Source organism: Anser anser, assembly GCF_964211835.1.
Source record: "Anser anser genome assembly, chromosome: 1".
Taxonomy (NCBI): domain Eukaryota; kingdom Metazoa; phylum Chordata; class Aves; order Anseriformes; family Anatidae; genus Anser; species Anser anser.
In genome coordinates, this window is record NC_139720.1 from 80,051,527 (window position 1) to 80,067,880 (window position 16,354).

Here is a 16,354-nt window from a genome sequence, read left to right on the forward strand (position 1 = left end):
TCAGGTGGGAATACGGCTTGAACAGCAATACTCCACGGAAAGCAGTGTGATGCAATGTTGAATATCACGTATGATTTTTGCAATGTTAGCTGAGGAAAATCTTCCTAAAAATTTAAAAGCTCACTACTGTTTCACTGGAAATGAAGTCACTAAGTTGCCAAACCCTACTGGAAAGCAGGAAACAGTTGATTTTGATGACAGTATATATCATCAAAGGCTGTGTAATTGCTTCAGAGAACACACTTCATATAAGTATAGTTCCTTTTTCTATTTCCCCAATATTTACTTAAAGGATCTTCTTGTGTGTTCAAGTCCATATTCTATTAATCTTGAATAAAAGGATGTTTAAGGGAATTAGACTAAACTTTAAGCTATTCCTTTCTGTCTTTTAAAATGTTACATAAGAAAAGAGATGCAAAGTTTTAGGCTACGTTTTGCTGTAGCTAATCATTGGAAATCTTATGTAGGAGATAGGTTGTAGGGGTTTTTTTTGTGTTTTTTTTTTTTGTTTTGTTTTTTTTTTTTAATGTACTGTTATGAACTTCATAGTGGCTTGGCATGTTGTCTGCTCAGCTGACAATATTTGCACAGTAACCAATGATGCTAATTTGCCTGGTTTTGTTACTAGAGGCTGGCCATTCCTAGCTCCAATCAAGCAAAACCAGGAAAAGTCAAGGAAACCAGCATTTGTACGTGTGAAACCAACACACGAGTGTGAGCCCTGACATGAGAAGTCATTTTCCTTGACACCCACCTGGATTGCAGGTGCAAGTGCTGCAGCTATGGCTGTAATTAGGAAAGCTCCTCAGTCTCCACCAGGCCCCAGTCCATTTGCAAAAAGCAAGAACAACCTTTTTGCCTTTTAAAGCAGGCAGTAGCTTATAATCAAGGGAATTGCTGGGCAACATCAGGGCTAAATGGATGTACCTAAATAAAAATACATTTTTGCCAGTTTATGCGGCTGACACACAGGGAGACTCCAGCTGAGCCCTTATCCTCATGCCTCTAATAGCAGACTTTGTCTCTGATGGTGAGTCTGAAGACTTGTCTATTTGTTTAAAGTTTCTTGGCGGCACCTGTAAGAAAGTGGGTTTTAGCAAGTAATCTATTTAGGGCAATGGCCCAGTTTTCACATCAGACACAAACGATATATATGCTATAAATGCTACTATAAAAGTAAGTGACGAAATCAAAGCTCAAAATGCTGCTCCTTCCTATCTGCTGTCACAAAGGGAAATCAGAGTATGATACACACCTGAATCTGAACTGGGGAGGCTCAAACCTGTATTTCTGAGAGATGATTTACATACAGAAACAGCTTAATATTCCATTGCATCCTTTCTGCCCTCTGAGTAAATCCAAAAGAATAGCTATAGAAATCTAGATATAATCTGTCAATATAACTAAGGCTGTATTCAAGATAAAAAAAGCTGAATGAACTGTGCAAATCTGAACATTTTCTTCCCTTTTACTCCAGCATTTGCTCTAGCTCAGTAATATGCTAGCACCTACAAAAACAGTAAGAGCATGGGACCTGTGGCACCAAAGCTGAGCTGAGGTCTTGAAGACTGCATTTCTCACAGTGTGCTGGAGAGGGGTCTATGGAAATAAACTGCACTGGATGGATGCTAGGACTCTGCTCACCACTGACAGCAAACAATAAATAAGGAGCAGGAGGAAATGTGGCACTTTTTTTTCTTCCTGGAGTAAAATGAATGTGTTGGGTACACAGGTGGTGCAGTCCAACATTTGGAGGACTGAAATGGGAGATGATGCTTCTCAATCCACCTGACACATTTGTCTTTTATACTCTCTGTCCTGTTTCCCACTAATGCTGGCTCTCACCACAGAGCTCATCAGCTGTGGCTCTACTTGCCAAAAACGTTGACTCACTGTAGCTCATCCTCCTACAGATGAAGGATTACTCCCAACATGGGGCAGGACCTCTCCTGCTCACACTGTGTGGTGTTCCAGATGTGCAGATGTTCTAAACAAACAAAACCCCTTTCTTTTACCATGAAAGTGGTTAAACTGGCACAGGCTGCCCAGAGAAGTTGTGGAGTCTCCACCCTTGGAGATATTTAAAACCCTGCTGGACACAGTTGTGGCTACTGTGGCACAGCAGCCTATTCCAGTTGACCCTGCTCTGAGTGGGGTAGATGATCTCCAGAGGTGTCTTCCAATCCCAGCGATTCTGTGAGTCTGCAGCATACCTATCGTCCACTGACCTTTCCTCCATGCCACTAAGGGAAGACATACCTTAATGGCATTTCAGGAATTTTCATGGGTCCACAGGGAAGTTAGAAGCCCAGTTCCCATGGAGTTAGGGAAGGAAAGCTGGCCCACAGAAGGACATAGATACTGTGATACTGAGAGCTGCATGTTATGACTTTTAGACACTTCTCCCCAGTAGGTAATCCATGAAGAAAACTTAGGCACTCAAATTCCCAGTGTAATGGGCGGGGAAAGCAAGGTACCTCAGGATATGATTCACAAAAGCAAATAAGAAAAGTGCCTCTGGAGCTGCTGGAGGTGCCAAGAATAGGGGTAAAGGTTAAGCCCTTCTTAAACAATACATCATTCTTTTCTAAAAGGCAGAGGTGCCATTTCCCACTCAGCATCCCCAATTCCAGCTGCCAGCTGCTAGGAGCTTATAAATGCAGTGGGAAGAAGCATCACCTGTTTATGTAATGGCCCAGAGTTTTGTGCACCAACCCATGAGACACCTGATGCAGAGCTCATTTCCCCAGTCTCTTGGCTTCTGGGAATTTGAAGCATCCATTTTCTCCCAGCTGACTTCAGATGCAGTGGTATGGAATAGGTGCATCAACTGCAGAAGCTGTTCCGCTATGATAAAATTATTCATCCGTACAAGTGAAGGAAAGCATTAGCTGAATCAGAAAGCAGTAGCAAGCAAAAGTACAATTTTGTCGCTGGCTGAGTAGAGCTTTGAGCATGCCACTTGTGGGGGCAGTTTTCCTGCCTGGGAGATCCCACACAGGGAATGGAGAGTTGAGGAATGCCCAGGTTTGGGCTACAGGGTTTCTCCAGTTGTTCGGTCAGGCTCCTCCTTCTCTTTCGCTCCAGAATGTCCTGGTGGATACAAATCAGCAGCCTCGTTAAATTATTAGGAAAAAAGATTCATGGAAGAGATGGCATTGGATATCTACGGAAGGAGACAGAAAATGTAATATAGGTAATTCCTTCCTCATTCACTTGTCTAGCGTAATTCTTTGCTCCCTCTGCATCCATTGTGAAAAAAAAAATCTAAACTGCAATTAAGGGAATTCTCACTAAATCCTGTACCCCTTTAAGCAAATTAAGGTATCTGTGCAGCAAGTAATAAAACCAGGGCAGCAGAGAACCAAGCAACCTACTCTATGTTGTTAGGGAATGAAAAACGCACACTTTCCAAATTTGCCCCTTCTTTTATGATCACAATAATCAGCTGTTTCAGGGCACAGGGTAAAGAAAGGCTGAAATTAGTGCTATTTCACTTTGTCCTGCTACTCCCAAACTCACAATGTTTTGTACCTAGCTGTCCTCCCCTTTTCTTCTGCATTTATTTATATCTTTTCTCTGCTGGCCTCTGTCCTACTCTGCCAAGTCAGGGAAACCTCCCTACAGACTGTCTGTCCCTATGGCTACAGTCAAGCTGGCAGACAGGGAAAGAACTTCTTTTACTGGGAACTGATATGCTGTCCCCTTCCAGTACACAGCTGAGCACAACAACCAGAGAAAGCCTTTATGCAGCCAGGCTTCCTCGGGGTATTTACCTGTGTACCTGGGAGGACAGGATCCTTGAGAATGGCAGCTGTGGATCCTGACTTTTGGTAGAACTTTGAGAGTTTTTCCACCCAAATTCTGCACAATTTCTTCCGAATTGAGCAGTTATATTCCCTTACCTTTATCTGACGATCCAGGACACGATATCGGGATCTCTGAGGTCTGAACCCTGCCCCACGCTCCGATGACAACTCTTCTGGTACCCGGTGCTTTCCTTAAAACCCTAGCTGCCTGTTGGAGAGAGGGGGAGGAGGTAGAGAGCGGAAGGGTTCAGGCGTGCAAAAATAAAGACTGGAAGAGGGAAGAGATGAGATTCGGGTAATGAAGATGTGTTTGGGGAGAGGGAAAAAAAAAAAAGCACAAAAACTAGTCCCTATTTCTGGAGCCGGTCGGGGAGATGGATCCCGGGGCCAGGTCTACCCGCTCTGCCGCCGCCTGGGAGGGCGTGAGGCGCCTTCTCCCCCCGGAGCCCGTCGCGGAGCGGAGCGCTGCTCCTCGGCCCGGCTGCGAGCGGAGCCCGAGCACAGCCCCGCCACCGAGCTGGCTCCGGCGGCTCTGCCCGCGGCCGGCCCGGCCCCGCACGCCAATCAGGGCGGCCCGCCTGCCTTCCTGTAGGTGTGCCCAGCTCACCTGCGGGCCGCCACATACCTGCGGGCCCGGGGCAGGCAGCGACGCCTCGGCCCGGGCGGCGGGGGGCAGCGACACCGGCGGCGCCGGGGGAGTCGGGGGGCGTGGTGCTGCTGGCCCCGGCCCGGCCATGTGAGGCCGGCGCAGGTAAGGGCGCTGCGGGCGGCCCCCAGGGAGCCGCGGGGCCCGGCCCGGCGCGGCCCGGCTCTGCTCGTCCCGTCCCGGGCCTGGCGGCGGCTCCCGGGCGGGCCCAGGTCGGTCCGGAGGGGCGGCTGCCGCCGGGGCCGGCGCGGCGGGGAGGGGAAGGAGGGAAGAGGGCGGCCCACCATTTTAGGAGCCGACGGGGCGGAGGGGGAAGGAAGGAGCTCGTCCTCCTCCCGCGGGGCTCGGCCCGCAGGTGCGGGAGGCAGGGAGGGTGGGCGAGGGGCCGCCGCCGCCGTCGGGGGGAGCCCCAGGGAGCCGGGCTCGGGCCCGCAGCGCCCCTCGGTCCCGCTCCTGCCCCTCGCAGGTAGGGCCCGCAGTGTGGGCCCGGCCCGGGCTCGGCTCCCCGCAGCGCCGCGCTGCTGGCTGGGCTCCGGCCCCGGCCAAGGGCAGAGGCCCCGGCGGCTCAGGGCTGCGTTTGAACTCTGGACGCCTCGTTGTTTTCCTCCCCGCTTGGCTCGCTGGCGTCTTGTGACTTTTATGGCCTGTCACGGAGGAAGGGAAGGCAAGATACCTGCCCGCTGCACGCTTCCCTTCTCGTCTCCGTGGACCCCGGCTGCTGCAGCAGCTCTGGCAGCAACTTCAGTGCCCCAAACAACCTGTCGGGGGGCTTTCCAGCTTCCAAGAATGTGGCTTGACCCACCACCAGTTCTATCCATGTGCTTGATGCTTTCATCTATTTACAGAAGTTGGATGAGACCCTGGATCAAACCTAGCAAGGAGTGCAGGTGCAGGGGAGGAGATCTGAGTTCCATTCATCTGTGGGAAGATGTATCTGCTACATATCTGTATCTGCTAGATACAGATGCTGTTGCCTTGTCCTTGAACCGCTTGCCCATTCCTTGCTGACCAAGCCACATCTGTAACATGCTGCCAAGAGTTTTGTGACATGATGCTCTTATGTTCTGGAGTTTCTCACAACCAACATGGCTTGTTAAAGGTGGCTTGGATAAGGGCAGAGTCCTTTTAAAGAGTTGCATGGGAGGGAGGTGTCTTGGTTTGGAGGAATAATGTATGGATGACCCAGATTTCAGAAGTGCAACTGAATTGGGTGAGGAGGAGGCATCTGTAAATCAGGTTTGAAGTTGTTCCAAATCTGAATTATTCTTAATTCTCAATTACTGTTAATGTTTGGAACAGTTCAGCTGGCCACGTAGAACCTCATTTTGCCAGTTCACAGCTTAGGGTAGTATTTGTAGTGCTGTCTGCACAGCAGCCCAGAGGTCTTGATAAATCTGTCAGTGAAGTTATATGCTGTAATTGCTAATGGCAGTAGTGGACTAGGCCTGAGCTTGGTGCTCCTGCTGAAGCCCCCTGTTCTTGGTGTCTGAAACAGCAGGACTTGGGTGCTTCTTCTGGAAACCTCTCCTACATCCTGAAAGACTTTGCTGCTAGGAGCCGTTCCTTGGGTCTTGTTTTACTTCATCCTGCTAAATTTAGATGGATATTCTTGGTTTTGTTCCTTCAGTCCTCTCCTTTCTTACAGATTGCTTTTTTCAAATGCCTTCTAGAGGTAAAGAGCCACAGTTTGCTATGGCCTTTGTTTATTTGTTTTAATAGACTGAAGTCTGGTTTAAAGTAGGCTGATTTACTCAGTTTGTATTCATGTAAATTATGTTCAGTCTCCATGGCTATTCCAGGCAAAATTTCAGGAATTGTTGGTAAGGGAATTCAAATTCATAATTGGATCCAACACCCCCCCCCCCCCCCGAATATTTGATTCTAAGAGTATTATCCTTTCTGTCATCTGGTATCTCTCCAACCTGATATTTGCTTACTGGGTACTGTTCAGCTACGTTATAGGTAGTTTATTTTAATAGTTGTACCTGATAAACTTCTAATTCTTTTCAACTTTGCAGCTCCTCACTGAACTCCTTTTGTATCATTTAATGAAGTACTTACAAGTGACTTCAGTGCAAGTATGGCTGTGCTCCATTGTTTCAGCACTTGGGCCATACAGAGAGAAATTGAAATCCCTCTTCTGCAAGGTGATTGTATGGTGGATGTTCATACTATCAGCATTTGGGGGCAGATACTGTACTCTGACCCCTGGCAGGTATTTACATTTGCAGCTGGTTATCCCTGCATCAGATTCAAACTTATATTAGAAAAGTACCCAGTCTTGATTTCAAGATATCAAGTGATATCTTGTCTACACTGGTTCCCCAGGTAAATTATTCCAATGGCTGATTACCCTCACTAATTTCTTATTTGAATCTGTCCAGCCTGGTTCCTAGCCACAAAGTCTTGCTACAAATCTTCGTGCCAGGTTAAAGAGCCTGTTGCTGCCAGGATGACACATTCCAGCAAAAAGGTGGTCTACTGTATTGCAAGTTTACAGCTGTTATCCATGCTAACCTCTTACTTCTGGCAATAGACAATTGTGGAACTGTAGTCATGGAATGGCTGGTGTGATATAGAGTGACAGCTAAGTGCTTATGGCTGTGGAGACTGTGCTGAGATGGGGATTTCAGAGAAATGGGGTTGAATAACTTTAATTGTTTGGATTGTGGCTTCATATGGTGTTTAATCCAGTGTAACTACAGGCTACTTCTGAAAGACTGATCCAGTTCCTCTCATCCAGTCCTGCCTGTGAGCTCCTGGTGCTTCCTTTGTATCAGATCTAGTGATTGAGCAGGAATGAATCAGTTCAATCATTGCTCCAACTGAAAATTAACCCCCTTCCCCAAACAAAAAAGAAAATGTTTCGGTGGCCAGGTAGTGCTAGGTCTGATGCAGAAGGATAGCTTGCAGCTGGGCATGACAGACATGGAGATAGCAGCCCATCCCTGTGCTGGATTAGATGCAAGAGGGAATCGTACATTTAGTCCTTATATTTCTGGGCTGAGGTAAACAGGCTTTGGTTGCACAAATCCTCTCAGCTGGCACTGTCATTGAAAGAAGCTGTTCTGCCTTCCCTTTGTTATCCATGTCAGTTTCCCAGGCTGGCCTATTGTGAGGCCACATGTGTGCTTATATGTCAGAAGAGAAAGGGCAGCATGGGGGTGGGAATAAGGAGGGCAGGGGATGGGACAGTGTCAGCTTATGACAGGCTTAAACTAGTTTCACTTATGACAGGTGAAACTAAGACTTGAGGTACAGTAATTGTCACAAACACACCTTACCTTAAACCTTCATGGAAGCTAATTTTTTAAAAAATATTCCCTTTAAAGCAGGTATGTGGGAACAGCTGCCCAGATTTACTCATTAGCCCAGGTTAACTCAGTTGCTTGACTTGGAAGAACTCTGGGTGTTGTCAAGCCTGTGTTTAGGTCAGCTCATTTCAGGTCTATAGTCAAGAAGCATGTGTGGAAGTTAGACCTGGTGTGGGAAAGAGCACATAACGTATAAAGAAGGTCTGTGCCTTGTCTGTGATGTGTTGATACCTGTGAAAGCTTAATGAGTGCAAAAAACGTTGGTTGCTAATGCATTTGTTTATTCTAGATGTGAAGTTTTCGGTTGTTTCCAATGCCTAAGCGGGTAAGGTACCTGTTTTGGGAAAGCTTCATTAACTTGGTCTCTTCTATTGAAGATTTCTTGATGATTCCAGATTTCTTGATCTTCTGGTGGAAATAATAGATGGGGAATGGGTTTTGTCCCAGCAAACTGTTTTAAACACTGTTCCATCAAGTGCAATGCTACATATTGCAGGGAATGTAGAGCAGAGCCTGTGGTGAAGACTGATTTTGAGCTCACAGTTCAGGGGTTGGATTACAGCTAGGTGATGATAAAGAAGAAATCCCTATGACTTTAGTGAGAGTTCAGTGCAAAGTCAGTGGGAGGAATATTGGTTTTGACAGTGGGAAAAATGTAGAAGGGGGAAAGGTGCTTACCCTGACATGTGTATGTAAATAGACACACATATGTAGATATATACAAAATAGAGGGTGTTTTGATGTGAGAAGAGGTTGAGGTGGAGTGGCTATAGAAACTGTAATTGGATAGTATACAACAAGTGAACTGGAGTGGGAGGAAACACGTGAACTTGCTGCTCAGAGAATACTGCATTAAAGCAGAGTTGGCCGTAAATTAACTTCATGAGACTGTATCCTATTTGCAGTAAGTCACGTAGAAGTACGTGATGACTAGAGCCACGAAAATATTCAGATGTTGCACTAACTCTTTGTAGTCTCAAATCAAACATTTAGGTGCATGTAAATTCTCAGTGTGTGAGAACTGGCCTTGTTGGTGCTTAGACAGCATCTAGCGTGGGTGTCCCTGCCCCAGAGCATACACAAAATTTCCCAAATCCTTATCAGGGTCATGTCAAGGTGCATAGTGGGATTCACAAACTTAGAGGTCCCTTGCATGTGCCACCTATATGCAGAGCACAGTCGTATGCATGCTGGTGAGATTGAGCCTTGCACAGAGTGAGACTGGTATGGAGGAGCTCTGGGGAGGAGAGGTGGGGAACGACTGTCACTTCACTGATGAATCCAACAGTAGAGTTTGAAGTTTCAAAATATTCTAGTCTAGGGGAGGAAGGATTATGATTACAGTACTAGAAATTGGGTTCCTTCCCCATAGTAGATGAAACTAGAGTTGGAAGATCTACTTCATCTACTAGAGTAGATGAAGTAGAGTTGGAAGTATCTCTGTGTTCCAGGTAACTGACATATCAGTGAAAAAATTGGTACACAAGATTGAAAAGCATACTCCTCACAAATGGTGCTCCCCCCCCCCCCCCCCCCCCCAAAAAAAAAAAAAAGGTCTCAAAATACTGAGTATATGGGAGGCAGAAAGCAAATGACCACTGGACCTGTTTACAGAAGACTGTTAAAGGATATGTGAAATTCTCCTCAGTCCAAAGCAGGAAGTGTCTCTGCCTGAGGGAGCAGAAGATCCTGGTCATGTCAGGTAGGATTGTTTTAGGTCGCAGAAGCCCTGAGATAATCAGCTGACATGTGGCGCAAGGCCTGAGGTGGGCCGGGAGCAGACCTGTAACCTCTTGGACACGGCCATTGTTTGCAGCTGCCACAAGGTGGCTGTAATGGCTACGCTTGCATATGCACATAATGATAGACAAACCAGTGTTAAACTAACACATAGAGACTAATGGGAGCAGGGGTGCTTCGCCCTTTGTTGCTGAGAAGCTACAAAAAATCAGTGTATGTAAGTTTTATAGTATATACCCTTTATATTCACAAAAAATGATAGGTCTGATGATCAAAAGTGCCTACAAATGTTCTTTGAATAGTATAAGTCTTAACTAGACCCTTACATCTTTGTTACAGTTTCCTGCCCTGCCAGGAGGTGCTAGTTGAAACTTGGTAAGGGTACACCAGTAAGAGTACAGCTTTGCTGGTATGCTTCATTTCACAGCAGAAGGAAGGATGTTCCAGCCATGCTGGTGTCTAGCAAAACTCTGATGCCATGGCCATGTCTTTAGTGGGACTGGGCTGTAAGCAAAATCCTTCTGGCATGGGCGAAGCCTAGGCTGCTGTTTGTACACATGAATTGTACTGTAGATATTCCATAGTACAGGTGTCTGAGGGTAACTCTAACCCTGTGAAATGTAATCTGGCTGCAACATTTGAACCAGCCTCCTTTCTAAAGCACTCAGAGATCACTATCTGTGTTTACAGGTGAGGACTGTCAGGTTGTATAGCAGCAAAGTTGAGAAGGTGTGGTGTGTGTGTTTCCCCTCTGGATTTACAGAAGAACAGATGTTCCAGCCCTGCATGACAGGAAAGGTGTCTCACTACACAATATTTAGAACAACGAGGGTTAGGTCCTGAATGTTGGTATTGTACATGGCTCAAATAAATCTTCCTATTGTCTGCTGCCTCTCTGCATCTATTTTTCCGTAACTTGCTTTGCACATGGAAGTATTTCAGGCTTGAGCCTAAGTACCTTCTAGCTCATGGATCTTATAGGTATTTTTAGCAATACGTTTCTCTCTTCCTTTATGCGTCTCCCCAAGGAAACGTGTTTTCTCTTGGAAAAGTATGTTTCAGATGTAGGCAAGAAGAGGCTCAGGATGGGCCGGGGGGGGGGGGGGGGGGTAACACTGAGAAGGCTGCAGTACAGTGCACAGCCCTGCTAGGACTATACATTATGAAAAAAACGTGGGGGACGAAGAGAGGATGTTGTGGGAAGACAGTTGAAAAGAAGTGGGAGTACTATTTTGATAGTAAATTATGGGTTTCTGTATTTTCATAAAAGCACAAGTGATCTAGAGAGACTGGTACATGGCCCCCCCCAAGCCACCTAATGCCTTTTTAACACTGTCTAACTGGCCCTGTGTTGAATGGCAGGGAATACATTACTGCACTGTCACTCTCTTCCTCATCCGCGGGTACTTCTGCTGTCTTGCTACGGAGCTCGTATCAGTCTGTCTGTCCTGTGCCATCAGGGAAGGCAGCCTTCCTCTGGCATTCCTCATGTCATCCACCTTATCGTTCTGCACATTGAGTAAAACAAGTTGTTTCCTTCTTGAGAGGTGCAAAGAAAAGAGCATGAGCAACTTGAACATAAGCTGGAACAATGACTGTGTCTTTTGCTGGAAGAGCAAGGCTAGGCATGCCAATTATGTCACCATACTGTGTGCTGTGACAAGTCACAAGGGAGGGTCCGGCCATAAAAAGCTGCCTAAAATTGTGGCTGCATGTATGGAAAAATGGCAGCTGAGTTGCCCAGTGGGCATTATCTGATATATTGGAGGCCTTTCCCTTAGTTCTATATGCAGCATCACGTTTTCCTGTTTAGGTGCTAAGTGTATAATAATAGTGATATCAAAGGCATGAGAATACACAATGGAGTGTAAAAGTGGGAAAATGGAACAAATCCAGCTCTTTAATAGTCATAGCAAAATAGCTTTGAGGAAAAAAGTTTAACAAGAAAGTGGTAGATTTAATTGGTCGCATGTGCACTGAAAACTGTCATTGATAGAAATCTCAAGTTCAGCAAGACAATATGAAGGCAATTCTGCCCTGAAAAATAAGTTTTACTGGTATGTTTCATTTTATAAGTTATTTTAAAAGGCAGTGGTGCACAAAGTTTGATTGTGACAATGGAAAAGAATGAACAAAGTGCATTTTTTTTGGGGGGGGGGGGGGGAGGGAAATGGTACTAACAGATGTAGGTGCCAAATTCAGAAGTGTTGAGGCAAGCATGTGCAAAAGTATCAGCTGTGTTCTGTTTGTTTGCTTGCTTTTTCTTTGTTATCCCATGTAATACTGAAAATAAAGCTGAATTTCTCCAGTTTGTAAACACAGTGTTATGACACAGAAGAACTCTCCAATATATATTATTACTTCAGTAATATGCTGTCTTGGAATAGTTGTCAGAGGACCTGGTGGAATTGCAATTTTGTGCTGAAGGTAAGCAGTAATCCTGAGTCAAGAGTTTAAGAACAGGTTCCTAAAATTAAGTACCTGAATCCATTCAGAAACAGTTAGATAAGCATAGCCTGACTGAACAATTTCAATGTTGCCAACATTATTTTTTTTCCTTTATCACAAGTAATTCTGTCTGTGGGCTTCTTAAAACCACAGCTTCAGAATTAACAGATGATGTGAGAGTAACAGTAGAAGGGGGAGTGTTGGATTTTGGTGGTGTTTTGTTTTGTTTTATTTTTCATCCAAGAAATCCCCTTGCTGTCTTGATTGTAGGGGAAGGCTTGAAATGGGACATAAGAGTAACCTGAAAGTTCCTAAAGCAGAAGGCTTAAAAAAGCAACCACCCAAGCTTCCTTTGTCTTGAACAAGAGATTTTAAAAATAAATAAATTAGTGTGTGGATAGGTGAGGACCTGTGCACCTAATTTCAAGCACTTGTTTGTAAAGATTTGGTTTTCAAGAACAGTTCAGTGGAGATACTTGCTTTGGGCTTAGACAGCAAGAAATATCTGATGCCATGTGTCCTAAGCTCGTAAAATTGTCAGAATTATAGAAAGGGACTTGTGTGAATGTGGACATGGTGAGAAATAGGCAACTGTGGATACCTGACATACGTAAGGTTATGGGGCAGGTCCTTTCATTGACTGGACTGTGAGATGGGTATAGCACAGGTGTGAAACAAGACTAACAGTGATCCAGAAGAAGGAGCTGAAACAACTAATCTGGGACACTACTTTGTGTGAAAAATGTATCTGTTGTGTGTACTAAGCATTTCTGCAGCACAAAAGGAAAATATTTTAAGAACATGTCTTGTATCTTGAAGAACTTGGAGGCAAAAGACACAGTGAAGGAACAGTATGGGCAGTTAGTGCACTTTTGTTGGTGAAGAGATTGAGTAAGACTTTTCTTATAGTTGCAGTCAGATCCATAGTTTATAACAGGGCTTTGCATGTTGGGTGCTCTGAGCAGATGCTCACTGACTTGTCCTCGGAGTATGTCTGAGGTAGGAGGGGTTACTGTTACCTCGGCTACAGAGATGACCCTCAGACAAGCAGAAACTGCTAGCCAAAGAGCCAGAATTAGGATTTGTGCTGGAGGAGGTCTGGGGGTAAAGGTGCAGATCTTGCTTGCCTTGAAAAAATTGCTTATCATCTAAGCCATTTGTAGATCCTTTCTTTAACGAATGGCAGAGTGGGGAATTGCAGGAGGGAGAGCTCCTGCTATCCTAATCTATGCATTCTTGTTTCAGCCTGTATTATGTTACTGATATTCACAGTCATCCTTCGTGGACCATTAGCTTGAAATTTCTGCATGACTGCAACTGTTCACAAGCTGTAACTGTTAGCAGAGGCCCAACTTGAAACAGCAGTCTTATGGGTGCATCTGTATCACCTTCTATTAGGGTAAATGCTAGCAGAGCAGGAGTATACAAACGTTTGGAGTGCAGGGTGTTCCCCTATTTCAGGCAAAAGTAGTAATGCTGATAATTCCTGCTGTAGGTATAGCTGTGCTCACACCTTCTCTACCATGATTGTTTCTTGAGAGCAGACCTACAATGACCTGTCATACCTCTTGTGTATGAGAGTGACAGGGGTGATTTGATACATCATGACATGTCAGTATTCTTCAGCCCTGTGGCAGGGAGTCATAGCCAGATACAATTGTTAGCTCTGCTGAATCTGACACCAAGCAAAGACAAAGCCATTGCCTGTGAAACACTGGCAGGACTGGGGTTGTTAAACCCTCCTGTCCTGCTTTGCTGCCCTTCCTAAGCAAGGACTGCTGCCCTGGCCTCTTGCTAAGCCCACTGCAAGGGCAAGACCTCCCTTGTCTTGTCTTCAGCTGTCTGCGTTGTGCCCTGCTGGGAAGGGACCTTGCAAAAATCGCTTGCCTTGTGCCCCTGCCTGGCCAGTCTGCTGTGACGTATGGGAGAGGGCAGGTGCTGGGTTCAGTAACAGTCATCAAAGATTCATGCTTAAAGCTGGGTTCACCAAGTCTGGCAGAGGAAAGATGGAAGACCCGTTTTCAGTATGGGAGTGCCTTTGGGAAGAGAGCTCTGACTCTTCCCTCCCTCGTCAGCATGGTTCATGGACTCCCCCACCCCCTTTTCTTGTACCCTCCCAATCCTTCCACCATCAAGCACCCCTGTTGCTCTTAGCTTTCCCAAACTGGAACAATCATACCCAACTGCACATTTTGCTCTTGCCTTTAGTGACTCCTAAGTGCAGCAAAGCAGTTTGCCATGTGCCAAGTTTGATAAACTTGTGTAGGTGAGTCTGATGGGCAGTGTCAGGAGTCACGACTGAAAGCTGCCTGTGAAGCTGAACTCTGCTGTATCTCATTGAACTTGGGAGAGATGGGATGTTTATGTGTTTGTTTATGCCCTGCTGATCAAAGCGTGTTGCAGGTAATGGGAAAGGCAGTGAGCTGAATCTTTGATTTCATTTAACTGCTGCCTGTAACTTCCCAAGGGAAGTTCCTCATTAATACTAAAGTATGCACAACCCCAATTAGAATATAGTATGCACGCTTGCGTAGGTTGGCGTATGCAAGCATATCGAGGAGTTTGCATTCCTTAGTTAGACATTATTGTGTGATCGTGTCATAAAAGAGCTAGAGGAAATCATATCAAGACTATTACACCATTAGTCATGATGACTGTTAGGAAGTGAATTGTCTTATGTTCTAATTTCTCGCTGGCATACTGAAGTCATGAGCTTGGGGTGAATTTAAAGCACAGTACTCATTTTACTCCTCTGTATCTCCTTTTGATAGGGTGCAGCCTGGGAGGAGAAAGAGGCAGTTCTATGTGCCATGGGGCTAAGGAAAGAGAGACTGGAGGCCAGTCAAGAGTCAGAGTCGAAAAGTTTGCCAAAAGGCCACCTGAGGACTTTAGTTGCTCGGCTAATACCTGAAGAGCCATGGAGTTGTAAAAGTGTACCATTTTAGATCTTGAAAGGTGATGATGTAAAGCGGACCCTGCCCCCTCATTCTTATGCAGAAAAATGTAAATGAAGGAATAATCTGTAATTGTTCCTTATTTGTTGAAACTCTTTTAAAAGTAGGAAAAATACTGTAATTAGTACATGATAGAGAAGCTAGTGATATTTCTAAGCTGGTATAAATTCTGTGCTGTAAAGTAATACAGAGTTGGAGCTGTGCTGCATGTGAAAGCATGTGGGGATATTTTTTGCCAATTGACAAATAAGGGGAAATATTGCTGAAACAGATCATCAGTATTGTTGATCTGGTCATTTTTAAGGTTGTATCTGTGAGGCTCTACAGTTTTTATTTTTTATACCATGCTGCATTAATTACAATACTAGGAATTAACGCTAAATTTTAACTACAGCATCATGAGCTGTAATTACTACTATAAATTTTGAAGTAAGGTAATGGTAATTGGTGAAACTAGTTATAAAAAGCATTTCATAACATTGGTATATATCAGTTATACCATTTAAAATGCTACTTAATATAACTTTTTCCTGTTCATTTCGAAAGAAAACTACACAAAAATTGCCTTCCCTCTCTCCTTCCATTTGGAATATTTCCATGCTAGACTTTGCAGAGGTTTGAGGAAATTTCCAGGACTTTTCCTAGCATCTTTTTTTGTTGTTGTTGTTGTTGTTCCTTGTTTTCACAGTGCTCACAGGGGGCTCCTTTGAGTTGATCTAGCTTCCACACAATGTTCATTTAGATGTAGCCCTCTATTGAGGAGAGAAAGAGCTGTCCTTGGGTCCAGAGGGTACAATAAGCAGCAACAAGAAGACAAAGAAATCTTAAAGTCTAAAATAACTGCTCCTTTGAAAATGGTTGTAAATCTGCTTAGATCTGTCTGGCTTCATATGTTGAATGCTCCAGACAAGAAACTAGAAAAAAAACATTGCTAGCAGAGGGTGAACAGTGGAAATGTAAAACTTCCATGCTCCCATACTTTTTATTTTTGTCCGCTCCCTCTTGTAAACCTGTTCCTTAGTTTTGAGCACTTGGCTGTCATGTTCATCAAGACAGCTATGCTGGAGCGTTTGGGACTTGCTTGTAGATCCTGGATGTGGTTTCACTATAACTTGGGTTTTGGGGTCCAGGTTTCTGCTTTTTCAGGCCCTCACCTAGCTGTTTGTTCCTATCCATGCCTCGCAGTTGCTGCTGAGGCTTGTATACCTGCACGTACAGCTACTACAGGGGGTCGATCTGACTGGAAACTAGGTATTTTTACCTTTTTTTTTTTCCCCTCTCCTCTTGCTTCTTAATCTGTTCTGGATTTCAGGGTGTCACGTCAAGTCCTAATCTAAATTTATTAGGATGTGATTCCAGCTGGTGTAGACTAGTCTGTACAGTCAGCAACAGCAGAAGGAATTGAGGGAGCTCTACAGTGTCGTAGGACTGGACTGTAAATAC

General features: G+C 45.0%; 1 protein-coding gene across 2 annotated transcripts in view; it reads left to right on the plus strand.

Moving 5' to 3' along the window:
- Positions 1-4,891: 4,891 nt before the first annotated feature.
- LOC310903426 (uncharacterized protein) overlaps positions 4,892-16,354 on the plus strand; it is a 37,163-nt gene continuing 25,700 nt past the window's right edge. The window contains exon 1 of one of the 2 annotated variants that reach the window (XM_083846671.1): positions 4,892-5,691. In XM_083846671.1, the coding sequence (XP_083702797.1) occupies positions 5,629-5,691 (63 nt within the window). In that variant the 5' untranslated portion in view covers positions 4,892-5,628. The remainder of the gene's footprint in view (positions 5,692-16,354) is intronic. The other variant, XM_083846672.1, reaches the window with a different exon arrangement.